Source organism: Apteryx mantelli, chromosome 4 (assembly GCF_036417845.1).
Source record: "Apteryx mantelli isolate bAptMan1 chromosome 4, bAptMan1.hap1, whole genome shotgun sequence".
In the NCBI taxonomy this organism is placed as follows: Eukaryota; Metazoa; Chordata; class Aves; order Apterygiformes; family Apterygidae; genus Apteryx; species Apteryx mantelli.
In genome coordinates, this window is record NC_089981.1 from 61,270,563 (window position 1) to 61,283,825 (window position 13,263).

The 13,263-nt window shown below is 37.9% G+C and overlaps 2 protein-coding genes across 3 annotated transcripts in view; both read right to left on the reverse strand.

Moving 5' to 3' along the window:
- Positions 1-910: 910 nt before the first annotated feature.
- EAPP (E2F associated phosphoprotein) lies at positions 911-6,900 on the reverse strand. The gene is made up of 6 exons (XM_067296720.1): positions 6,777-6,900; positions 5,993-6,174; positions 4,533-4,631; positions 4,045-4,168; positions 3,033-3,149; positions 911-1,531 (listed from the first exon to the last, which is right to left on the reverse strand). The coding sequence occupies exons 1-6, from the start codon at positions 6,848-6,850 to the stop codon at positions 1,267-1,269; spliced, it is 861 nt and encodes a 286-aa protein (XP_067152821.1). The 5' UTR covers positions 6,851-6,900; the 3' UTR covers positions 911-1,266.
- Positions 6,901-7,291: 391 nt separating this feature from the next.
- SNX6 (sorting nexin 6) overlaps positions 7,292-13,263 on the reverse strand; it is a 34,867-nt gene continuing 28,895 nt past the window's right edge. For both annotated transcript variants that reach the window (XM_067296719.1, XM_067296718.1), the window contains exon 14: positions 7,292-9,194. In XM_067296719.1, the coding sequence (XP_067152820.1) occupies positions 9,141-9,194 (54 nt within the window). In that variant the 3' untranslated portion in view covers positions 7,292-9,140. The remainder of the gene's footprint in view (positions 9,195-13,263) is intronic.

Here is a 13,263-nt window from a genome sequence, read left to right on the forward strand (position 1 = left end):
CCAATGAACTTAATACTGTCAAACCTGTGGCTGCATAACTCTCCTCTGCTGCAATGACAGAAGAATACATGTTTTTTTTCTTCCTCTTTCCTTGTCATGCAACACTGTATAAAACCAGTGTTTATTGATCAGCAAGATGTAGCACCAGGGACAACAAAAGGTAATCAAAAGAAGATTCCTTCTTTTAAATTTCTGACAACTCCTCAAAGCACATATACAATTATTTATAGTACTGTTAAAAGAAAAAAAGCATGAAGATGAGAATTTTTCCAGACAAACCCTTGTTCAAAGTAAAGTGTTAAAAAACACCAGGCTACAAAGATGTTACTTACTAATCAAAAACAAGAGTTCATGTCTTGGGAGCATGCCTTGAGGAACAGAGGGAAGGATCCAATATTAACATTACAGTGGCTTCATAGTCTGACTAGGCAAGAAGTCTAAATATTAAATAATTGAAGCTACTTATGCTTCCATAAAGAAGCTGTAAATGTATTAAACAGAAAAAATATACAGATTAGCTCTATAGCCATAAAACTGACCACAAATTTCTTAAAATGTGTCCATGAGTCACCATAAGGATAACAGGTAACAAAAAACTTCAGTTATTTTATTTAAATTCATATTTACATTACAAACTCTTAATTATGAATTGTAGTACTGTGTTAATATGTTGATTTAAATGATCCATGCCAGAAGCAAACTAGATATAACCAACTCTTCCAATTTGTATAAATAAAAATGTCCCCTTTTGACATCTTAATGAGGCAAAAATCCAAACACAACAATTTCTTCTTTATCATACCTACCTTCATGCAAATAACCAAGAATGCCAGCCTGAAAGAAGCCCAACATTCTGCCTGAGAACTGCTAACCAAATTTATCAATGCCATACAAATGACCAATGCAGGTATGAAGGACCAGTTTATACAGTATTTATTCTAAGCAGTTGTTCCAATACATATGGAGATAATGTATAGTATATACACAAGCAATGATCATAATACACAGATATTATGTTCTATTTACAAAAATTTAAATCTTCAATGATATAACCACCTGAAGGTCTGAAGGAATTCTTCTCCCAAATGCAAACAGTTAACTGGATTCCTTTCATAAAATGTTGCAAAAACTTGACACCAATTACAAAGTTCTCTGATGAAAAGATGTATTTAAAAGGGCATTAGTTAAAAAAGGTTCACGTCTGCATTTCTGACACTTCACAAAGTCTTAAATAGTACAGGATTTTTTCTTCTGTGTTTTTGCACATTAACAGTGACTGGCTAGAACATTGAAGAAGTGAAAAACTTCATCTTTATCCATCACTGCCACTTCAGTTGAACATTCAGTACACATTACTGGATGATATATTTCCTCCTCTTCTTGTTTTGACTGTATAGAGGTAGTTTCTTTGCTGTGCCTCATTTTCTTATTTCTTTTCTTTAGCTTCTTTCTGTATTTCAGAATTTCCTCTTTGTTAACAGAGCAGTTCATCACAAACATGGCTCTGTACTGAGTTTTGTAAGATTCATGTCTATGAAGAAGGGAGGAAAATGCAAGTCATATCACAGGTAAAACTCTGCTTCCAAGAAACTGGTTATCATCACTGAATATGGGATTAAAGATAGAAAGTACCATGCCAAAGGGCTGAAAGCCAAACAAATATAAATTCTTATAAACAAAATAAAAGTCAGAACTACAAAATAACAAAAATAGAACTGTAGCCATCTGTCTTGTTTTTAAGGTAAGGTATTTAAAAATACATTGTTTCTTACTGAAATAAGCACCCCTGGAGAACAATGACATTACCACTACAGCATTATGTATGGCTATTTATAGCTGATGATAGGCAAAAGATCATGAAGTTATGAGTGCAAACGGTTCAAATACTGGCATTTATATACTAAAACTTCTTGTAAGCTTGAAATTTCTTATTTAGAAACAACAATCATTGACACATAACACTTGAAAAAACATGTCTATAATAAAATATAAAATGTATTTTCAGCTGTCATCAGTATAACAGCTGAATAGCTGGGGTAGGGTATGCAGTAAATTCAGGGCTGCATCAATACAATATCTCTCAGACTGCAGTTTTACAACAGACTAAACCAAGATAACAAGTGGCTGTCCTGTCAAGTCCTATCTTGACTTTTGCTGGCTCTGCTGCTCGTGCAACTCTGTGATGAGCTTTTTTGACTTACTAAGCCCCTCAAAAAAGAATCTGTCATACAGTTTTCTAATAGCTTAGCAAGCTGAAATACTTAATTATAGGAGTACCACAGAAGCAAAAGGAAAAAGAGTGGAAACAGGACCCAGCATTTAGATGAGTTTAGCTGCTCTGGAATTTTATCCTCATTTACCAAAAGTACTCAATAACTGAGAGGTAGGTTATTCCTCATTTCACAGGGTTTCTTTCTCCTTTTTTTTTTCCAAGAGTCCTCTATCTAGCACAGGTTAGGAGTATACATGCAGCCAGATACTTGACAGCTGCAAAACATGCAGTGAATTCACACCTAAATGCTTTTCAGGAACTTGTTAACATAACTATACTCCAAACCACAATTGCTTACATTCAAAAAAAGAAAGAACACACTGTTTTGCTTTTGCCTAACCCTCCCCTAAACAAGGCACTTTTCGACAAAAATACCAGTTACCCTGGAATAATTCCATGCCTCTAAAAGCTTTTTATATCTTAAATTCTTTATTAAATAAATCAAGCCAACATATTTTTCCAGAAACAAATTCAGCCTGAACTTCATGTTTAGTCTCCCTGAAGGGGCTCTTCTATAGTTCACCTTCCCTACTATGCTGAAGTTCTGCCCTGTTCTTCAGCTCATCTCCATGTTGCAGGTTAAATTGATCATTAATCCTTCAAACTAGTATTCAACCCTAAATCTGATTCACATATACCTGCCTCCTTTTGATTAGCTCCACCTCACAAGAGAGAGTTGATCAAATCATTCAATACACTAAAAATATAACTGACTGAAAAAAAGACATTACAAAAAGACTCCTCATTGTTCACCAATTACCTCTGACAGTCCAGGCATAATGTTGTCATGCAAGCAGGGCAATTCAAAACAGCATCACTATTTGGAACAGCTAGAGTTTTTTGCTGCTGTTGCTGCACTCGTCTCTGATTATGGTACCTACCAATTGGAGAAGAGAGGAAAGAGAGGCAACAAGTCAAATTATCTGCTGTTGCTACTAGGCCTATCAACTCAACTGTCAAACCTTATTTATATTAAAATACAACAACAAGTGTTTGGCTCCTTCCAGACACCTTTTTCACTAATCCAGAGCATGTGATTAAAAAACACTGTGGGGAAAAAAAACACACCGATATCTTTGGATTTACTTTGTACACAGGATTCTCACTTCATAGGGCATGCACATTTGAAGTGTGGATTTATGCCTAATAATCCTCTGTTCTGAGAAGAAAGGCTTTTCAAGTGCAGTCTCGGCAGACGACAAATTAATTTTGCTCTCTTAACAGATTTACATGGAGAATTTTACTTCAGCTGCAGCACCCTAACAATACTATTTTTCTACTTGACCTCTCAAAAAACCCTCAAGTAAATCAGTTTTGTGTTGTGCCTGTTTGATCTGAATGCTTTGTGGCTTGTTAAATTCCAAGTTTTTCAAAACCAGAAATACAATATTTAGCAGAAGCCAATATTAACGTAGCAATCAAATTATCACAGGGTATTAAAAAATGAAGTTAGCAAATCTTATAACCTTTTCATACATAGCACAGTTATTTTGATGAGATCTACAGACAAAAATGGCTTACTAGGAAATTTCAATTTAAAAAAACTGAAAGTTTTAGAATTGTGTCATTTTGAATAGGCAACTTCATTACATACGTTACATACATATAAAAATTTTCCAGGCTTTAAAATTTCATATGCTGTAGATTCCAAATCAAAAATATTCTCACTACATAGGCTTTACAGCAAGCTTTTTCTTTATATTTAACATGTTCATTAGAATTTTTCAGTTTATGATATACATCCTACAGTTCAAATATTCATAGTCTCTTACCCTCTCCTTTGTGAGTCCACCCACTCTTGGTCTCGACTGTCTTCTTCTGGGTCATATAACAGTTCATCATTGGAAAGAATCTGACGCTGCTGATGTTTTCTTTTTTTCCGGACATCCTGTGTAACTGCAAGATTTATGCAAGCACAGGTCAGTAACATCAGCATCCATTAGACATACAATGATTCTCTACTTAGCTAATCAAAATTTCAGGTTTTTTTCAATTTTCCTTTTCCATACATGCAATAAATCTGAACTAAAACATAAAGGTCTAGCTCATCCCTCCTCCAAAGGCACCAGCCCAAAGATTTAATGCACCTTACACACATTGGGATATACCATAAAGCTGCAGTAGTGATGTTGAGATGATACAGGCTGGAAATTCCCCCTAAATACATTCTTCACGAACAGTCCCTGATCCCAAAGAGGATTCTACAGGATCTGAGATGGTGCTACTGTAAAGATGTCCTCCTCTCTCCTCAAGCATTTACCTGTTTTATCTTCATCGTCTGAATCAGAATCAAAGTAAATGTCATCATAGTATTTTGAAGTTGTGGCAGGACCAGGCTGTCCAGTACTTGAGGAAGTACCTGTGTGTGAAATTAGAGAAAAGTAGTAAGAACATCCCACAAAAGGATAGCAGGTATATGGCCCAGAACAACCTTCATTTCCAAGTTACTTCATCCAGAAGTGCTCTGCTTTATATGGGTGTGTTAAGTAACAGCTCTACAATTTATTCCCAGGTCTTGATCATCCACACTGCACATGTTATTGCATTTACAGGTGCTCTCTCAGAGCAAAGCAGCTTACTCCCTCTGAGATGAACCTCTGGTACAGCTCTAGGGAAAGTTTGCTCTAAAGTATAGTCCCTTTAGGCACACATAGGACACCACACCAAATATGCCTGCCTCTGCCTTATGCAATCTGCACACCCTCAAAGACTCCACGGATCTTCAGATTCATACTAAAGAAATACAGCTGTGGCACATTGTCTCACAAACTTTGATTAAAATAAAATTCACACAAAAAATTTACATTTCAGGACCACAGAACTCCAGAGAGGCCCTAGGTCAACTGCCAATCACATCCGACATAGCCAGCTTGCACCAAAAAACATATTCCATTGTGGATGCGTTTAGTGGTAAAAACACTGCTACATATTCTTAATTGCATTACCAAAGATCATATTTTCCCACTCACTAAGATAAAACTATTAAACCTGTTGAATGCAGAATAAAAATCCTATATTAAAATGAAAACTACATTGATTCTCCAGGAAATTAAGAATACTTCACTACTTTATAATAGGTAAGAAATATATACATATATATATATATATATATATGCGCTTTGAATGCCAAAACAATCAATCTATTGCACTCAAAATCATATACAAACTCTAGCACAGATAAATCTCTAGTGCCAGTGTACTGTTTGATGAAGCTTGTAACTATTGGCAGATGAGGGAGAAACAGATTAATAATTTTCCTGAATTTTTTCCCCAACTGATTTTGGAATTCTACTGTATGCTCTTCCTGCCTTCAAGAAAGGGCTCCAAATCTTGATAGTATCTGCAGCCACTAGACAAAGTACAAGACATTTCAGCCTGTTTAAGACTTCCAGTTATGTATGTGGCAGATAAAAACAAACATTATAGAGACACTGGAAAAAGGGTATTGACCCAACAGAGAAATCACAGCAAAACAGGAAACCAGAAGTTCAGAAACCCCAAAAAGCAAGTCTTAGAAAAGATGAAACAGAAGCATTCACTTAACTAGTACCTAGTGATCATTTGTGCAGAAGTGATCAGCCATTTTATGATTTTTCTACAGAATTCAGACAGCACTTGACTGTCATCCCCATGCATAGAATAATACATGAACTTAACACCTCAACTGGATACCACTTAACTTATGATTTCATATGCAAGCAGATATTAGAATTTATTTACCCATTTCTAAAGACTTCCATTTGCCTTCCATAGTTCTCATGGTGGTGTTTAGCTCTGCTTCCATCTCCTTTTGGAACTCATCTTCACTGGAAGATTCACTTTCTCCAGTAAGGCACTCCCGTATCAGTTTCCGCTTCTGATCAGGAGTGCCATGCAAGAGCACATCCACTTCATCTTCCGAGCTACAAATATTTAAACATTAAACACCTAATTATTATTACTAGCTTATAATATTGACTGATTCGTTCAGAAAGTGAACATCTGTATTGTGTGGAAATACTTGGAAGCACTTGCCCATGTATTTATGAGAAATATATTTGTTTATTAAAGTGTTTTGCTAGTTTACTTGTATTATAGCTCTAGTTTGTCCTAATGTAAAGGAACTTCCACTGACTGGCTGCAGCCTGCCGCTACCCCGCTGCAACTCGGCACAGTGAGTCTTCATGCAGAAGAGTTTACATACTACCGTTTTTAGGATTAGGAAAGGAAATACTCCAGTTTCAAGCAAAAAATACTGTGACTGTTACGAAACGATCCTTCCGCAAACCACACGAGCGGCGCCTTTCAAGGGCGCTCTGCGGCCCGCCGCGCCAGGCGGCCGCGGGTGCGGAGCCCCAGCGGCGGCGCAGCCCCGTCGCAGGCCCGGGTCCGCCGCGCCGCGCCCCTCCGGTGCCCCCTCAAGGAGGGACGCGGCGCGGCCGGCCCGGACACCCGGCAAATAAGGCGGCAGAGAGGAGGCAGCCCGCTGCCGCCCAGGACCGGGGCCTCCCCCGCAGGCCGGCACCTGCTCAGGGCGCGCTCCTCATCGCTGGGCTCCTCCACCACGTAGGGGTCGTCTTCCTCCCGCAGCCGGCTCATGGCGGCGCCCGCCACCGGCCGCGCTCCGCCCGCCAGCCCGCTACCTCGGCTAGCCGGTCCGGCGGACTTCCGGGCTGCGCGGAAGCGCCTCCCTCACTTCCGGCGGGAGCCCCTCCCCTTAGGTGCCGGAGGACCCGCCGCACGCCGGCCGAGCCCCGGGGCGGGGCCGGCCCCGAGGCGCCCTGCGGGGCAGCCGCGCGCACCGCCCACCGCTTGCAGGCACGTCAGCGCCCCGCCCCCGCCAACGGCCGCGGCGAGCCCCAACGGCCGCTGCAGCGCCGGTTGCTCCGCCCCGCCTCCCTCCGAAATGAACGAGCCGGGGTGCCACCCGTCACACCGTCCCCCCGGGGCTGCGAGGCTCCAGGGCCTGCTTGGGTCACATTTTCAAGTTTTTCTTCACACTTGCACTTTCAGGGGTGAGAGCTTAAGAGAGACACCCAATACCACGAGACTTGAAAAAAATTTAATGAGCTAGTAACACTGAACAATGAGTACTATTCTTAAAAACTGTTCCCACATCCTACTTAAAATATTTACAATGGTGCTAGTGGTATATACATTGTAATCTTCACCCCTTATCTATTTATAGAGGAGTTCCTTAGGAATTACTCCTTTTATATATTTGGAAGATGAACAGTACAATTACAATTATTATTGTAATAGCTATTACTAGAAAGTATCATATATGCTACATGAGTTGCTCATAGCCATTGGGCATTGATAATCAGATTTTGAGGCTGTGCAACTCAACGCATGTTGCAAACAGTATGTTCAGCAACAGCTCTGCACTAAAACTTCTCTACCTTAGAAATGTTTAGATGTGCAGTGCTGTAGGATATGTATACTGCACTGTGCAATTCACCCATGTTTGAAGGGGAAAAAAAAAATCTGTGAGGCAGTACAGGAGAGTCTGTAATCACAGACCCCTAGTTATTTTGGTCGGCATTTCCAAACATAAAACCCCATTCATCCAAATTGCTGCTGCTCTATTAAAGGTCTACAAAGCCATATAAAGCAGCAGTCCCACTGTGAAGAACAATTCATCAAGTAAAGCCTAATTTTATGACATTCTGAAATTACACAACAGAACAGAACCACAGCTCTTGGAAAAGGTTCATGGTTCAAGTAAGTGAGACAAAGTAATATACAAACAAAAGACCAAGGATTCAAGCTACGTAAAAATTCATAGCTCCAAGTTTTAAGTCCAGTTGGCAGAATGAGAGATCTTTTTCAGGCATTCCTTTTTGGGGTATACCTTTAGCTTTTTCCTGTTTGTAGTAAAGCTTATTTTTAATCAAAGAAGGGGCAATATTACCTCTCCTCAATATCTAACGCACTTTCTGCTACTCTACTTCCCCTTCTGAAAAGAAATGAATAAGTTCCCTTAAAAGCATTTCTGCCAAAGAAATTGCAAAGGCAGCCAAGCTAGAAACAATTTAAGTACACTGTATAGGGAAGTCATGGATCAACACACAGACAAATGGCTACACCTGAGAATGCAAGTGAAAAGTTACTGGGCAAGTAATTAGTGTCGGACCAATCCAGTACTTAGCAATGGTTTTACAGGATGAGTAGAGAAAATGCTAACAAAATTAATGTGATTTACTAGAAAATATTAAGCTTACAGATGATACAGTGTCTGCATAATTTTAGAAAAATCACTGATTTCATGGTTTATTTTACAATAATTGGATTAGTCTACAAGTTAAGGCAAACATACTAATGCATTTGCTTTTCTTTTTAAAATCATAGTTATAAAGGTTACACAAAGTTCTCCAAAATTTCTAAGAAATGTTCACAATTAAAAAAAAAGATTAGATTTCTTGGTGTCAGTACATGGAGAAAACTAAGACAGGGTATACAATACATTATAGTAACAATATTGAAATATCTAATGGTAATATTTCATCCATTTGAACAATGCATTTCAAATGCCAACTTCAGAAATTACTTACAAAGGTAAATAAGATTGGCAGCCATATCATACTATTCATAACATGAATATAATTATATTGGCTACTTTCACAAAAACAGAGCATTTGGTTTCTGAAGAATGAAAGCATATAATGATTAAATAAACATGAATACATATGTATAACAAGTATGCTGTTGCTTCATATAGTCTGGAGCTACTTTCAGATTTTGTTTTTTAATTGTTTTGAAAGGAGGAGCTTGCTTATGTGTACTTTGTCAAATGATTTCTCCAGGGAACTGTAAATGCCTATTTAAAGTCACAAAGACAAAAATCCAGAGGAGGGCAGCCCTTGTTAGTGGGAGGACGGAGCGTTGCTTATGTGTCACCATTTAATACTGCCAGGCAGCTCTGCAGCAGCTGTAAGTTACCCTGTAAAAATAAAGAAAAGTATGACCACATTTCCCTACTTTCTTTTTCCCTTTTGATAAAAAGATCTTTTTAAATAGCAATTACATTCACCACTAAAGGAGAACATATGTATTAAATACAATCCAGAAACATTTATTTAAATAACTTATCTTCAAGCTTGTTTGAATGTAGTAACATCGTGTCATGGAACTAAAAAAAGCCAACTTGAGATTTAAAAGTAAGCATTTACTACCCTTTCCATGTTTCTTCACAATTTTCTTACTAAGGATCTATTCTGGCCATAAAAAATACTTACTGCAGAGTATTCTTTTTATCAATGAAGGGCAAAGTTGTATCATTTTAATTTTTTGTATAGATTAATGGCAATACTATCATTGAAATATTATTCCCATAGCAGAAGTATTCATAAACTCAAGGAACACTGAATTCATTAAGAAGTGTTAGCCATTTCTCAGCACTCACCATCTCCTACCTAAAACACCCACTTAAGTTTGCAGCTCTGTTCAAGCACGGGCCTTGTTTTAAAGGCACAAAAATGACAACTTCTTTGCACAGACTGTTTTATGTGCTTTGCCATGTGATTTAGCCAACAGTAAAACTATGGATGTTTCAGAGCCAGGGAAACACAAGTGATGATCAGAATATTAACTAAACTCTATATGTAAGGCCAAGTTCTGTCCTTCATTTCACAAAAACATGAAGATCTTGTAGGTCAATTTTTAATCATATTTAAAGCATTCTGACTATCATAAAGCATACAGGTTGACTTTCAGATTTCTGACTGAATTTAAAGAACTGATGGTTATAGAGATACCCTTCTGAATTAAGCATATATGGTCTACAAGTAAGAACTAGATATAGAAGGCCAGGAGTCACTTTCCCGAACAAACAGTATTCATGTTGTTTTGTGTATTCATTTATGCTTAGATCACTTTAAACTACTGGCTATTCACTAATAAATAACTATTGGATTTGTTCCCAAATCTTAGATCTCTGTGTAAGAAATAGAATGTTAGGTTAAGAGTGTTAAACTAAATAAAATGCAAGAACAAAAAATAAAATGCAAGAACAAAAAATAAAATGCAAGAACAAAATACTCTGAATGCCCAAACATGGGAGAAACTGCTTCCTTCTAATAATTCTTTTTTTTTTTAATATTGAAAAAGAATCTGAAGAAGGTTCCAAACAAAATTTCATGTAATTAAGCAGTATCTATAGCTATGGTTTGCATGTCCTTGATAAACAGTTTACACAACTACTAAAGAATTTGTAATTCTTACTGTTTCAGTTGAAAGTATATAAAAGTGACCCACAGTAAACAGAGGGGAGGAGAGCAGTCCCTCAGCAGTCTCTCAGCCTTCAGAGTTCAGAAATCATAGCTATCCCCCATTAAGATTCTTGTAATCCAAATTAAGCAATTAACTAAGTTAAAGGCTTCAGAAGAGAAAATTCCCTAGTTTGCACATGTATCTACTGAATCCTTTTCAGTCTTCTCCAGAAGATGGCTATTTCCAATAAGGCTTCAACAGATTTGGATTTTTTTATGCCTATACTAGCAAAGAACAGTCACAAGCTACCTCGGAGGGTTCATAATTCTGCGATACGAACAAGTTCTATATGTGCAAGATGCATGGAGACTTGGTGACCCGTCTTGGTAGCGTACAGAAGAATTCATAAATCTAAGGTCTACGTCATTGTAACAGCTGATTATTAACTAGTAATGAGGTCATGGGTGAAACAGAATATTTCCTCATCCTGAAGTATGATTGTGTATGCATATTACCTATAATGAAAGTGTGACAGTGATCTTTTGCCTCTTTTCAGCTCATAAGCATGAAGTATATTTGCAGTTTACAGGCTACTACGCAACATCCTAAAGAAAAGAGGGTATGAAGAGGTCATTTACACAGCAGTCATTTCCAGACTCAGTCAGCCGGTTTACTGAAATTTTAGAGAGAGGTGAAATTTTACAGAGATTCAGTTTCATTAAGTTTACAAAGTTCACAAAAACAACCTTACTTAAATTATAATAAACTAAAGGACAGTAGAGGCTGTGAGCCATGGCTCTGGCAGCTCTATTTGACATACTTGTGCTTATTCCAGTGTAACTCTAGAACATCCTATACTTTCTGATTAGCAGAAAAGTGTTTCTTAACACCTAGATTACTAAACTCTAGTTAATAGTAGAATAATGCCAACAAAAACATCTTTTTCAGGAAAGACAGTAGACTGGCAAGGCATTTAATGAAAACAGCTAGCTTTGGGGTTTGGTTCCTCCTCTTCTTCTGTCAATTCAAAATAGAAATTTCTTGCCAGTAAGGCAGCAAATTCTTCTTCCACTGGAACTCATAGAGGCAAGAACTTACATTAATATTTGTAGAAAAAACATGTTTACATTTTTTGAGGGAGATTGCTAGCTTATTCAGTTACAATTTCATATGTCAAACAACTCTAAAGGTGTAGCCAAGGCTCTAAATGCTTTAAGAATACTTCTAACACTTTATATACTTCCTTCTGCCCTACAAAACAGAGCAATGTTTACAGTAATGTATCAGAATGCTTCCATTTATAAAGTACCTTTACCTCATCTAAAATTAACTTACTAAACAGTGGGCTGTCTAGAGAAATGTCAAGGGAAAGTTCATGAGAAATTCAAACTCAGTTGGTTGTTCAGTGATAGCAGGAGATGACTAGGGAACAAAACTGTGCTGTTATCACCATTTGTAGAGGACAGCAATAATCTGTTTTAAGGACAAGTCAATGTTTTCTCCCATTTCACACAGACAGCTAACAGCTGAGTCAGGATTCTGTAATTCATTATATTTGATTATAACCTTAGCAGTTTCCCCCAGTTTCAGACCATCAACCCTTTCTCTTCTTGAACATGAAGTCCAATACAGGGCAACCTCAAAAATTCAATGGTTTAAAATACTGAATAGGTTTAAATGCAGCTTTTACATAAAATGGCTGAACATTTAATAAGGTCTTACATTAGTTATGGCTTCCTGAAGTCATCAAGAAACACAGAGCTAGCCTAAAATATCAATCACCACAAAATAAAAGAAGTGCCTCATTTTAACACAATAGATGAGTTATTCTTGTATTCAATATTTCCTTGCTCCACTATTAGTCTGATCTGCTAACAAAGTATACCAATATTGTGTGCTATGAGACATCCTGCAAAACAGAAGCTAAACACTACCTAGAGGGATAGTCAGGCTGACTACAGAAAGAGAAACATCCATCTGATTAGTATAGGCTGGAGACCATGCAGAATCTAAAGCTGTGGTTTGTTAATTACTTAAGTGAATGTAAAGTCAATGCTGCTGAAAAGGAGGGAACTCCCTTTTATTCCCAGCCCCTCCCAGCCAAAACTGTTTTTTTTGACAGAATGGATGCTGTGGAAAAAAAGACTGAAAATAAAGCTTAAAAAACAAAAAAACCCACACAATCACTTTTATCTCCATCTTACTACAGAGCTGCACACATAACAGTGCCAGCACAAGGGAAAGGAACAGTCTTGCATCATTAGCCTTCTTGACAGTAGTCTGCACTTTCATCAACTTAAAACAATTCTCAAACTACAGTCTGATTTTCAGTGAGAGGGTAATAAGATATGCAGCAGATTAAAACAAATATTTTAGAAGAAACTAGTATAACTTGGCATAGTCAGTGTGTTTAATATCTGTATATACAGTGTCCTTCCTTTACTAAAAGCCCGACTTTCGCATCACCTTCCAAGTTCTTCTCCAGCAGTGACAGCTTACTAGCAGCCCCACAGCCAGTTACGGCTCAGGAAATGGCAGCCATCCCTCAGAACCAATGCTGAATACTTTGGTCACTCTGCCTTCTTCAGTGCAGCGACCTTTGTTTTGGGATTTATATTTTTCTTTTCACTAAGCCAGTGCAAGTGACTTTTAACAGTAAGTCATGCAGACGCATTCAGTGTGGCTGAATTCCTCTCGGTAACAACCTGTCAGGTTAATTCCAGCACTCATGCCTGCAGTAGATATCACCTCTGTGTTTTTTATTCCACACAGCTTCAAGTCCAGAAGCTATAAGGCTAGAT

Bases quoted from the DNA above. Each gene is read 5' to 3' on its own strand.
- EAPP (XM_067296720.1), bottom strand. From the start codon at position 6,850: ATGAGCCGGCTGCGGGAGGAAGACGACCCCTACGTGGTGGAGGAGCCC. The intron at 4,632-5,992 runs GTAAATAAATTC...TTTCACACACAG, and splicing joins ATGGAAGTCTTTAGAAATGG to GTACTTCCTCAAGTACTGGA. The intron at 3,150-4,044 runs GTAAGAGACTAT...TCCAATTGGTAG, and splicing joins GTGGACTCACAAAGGAGAGG to GTACCATAATCAGAGACGAG.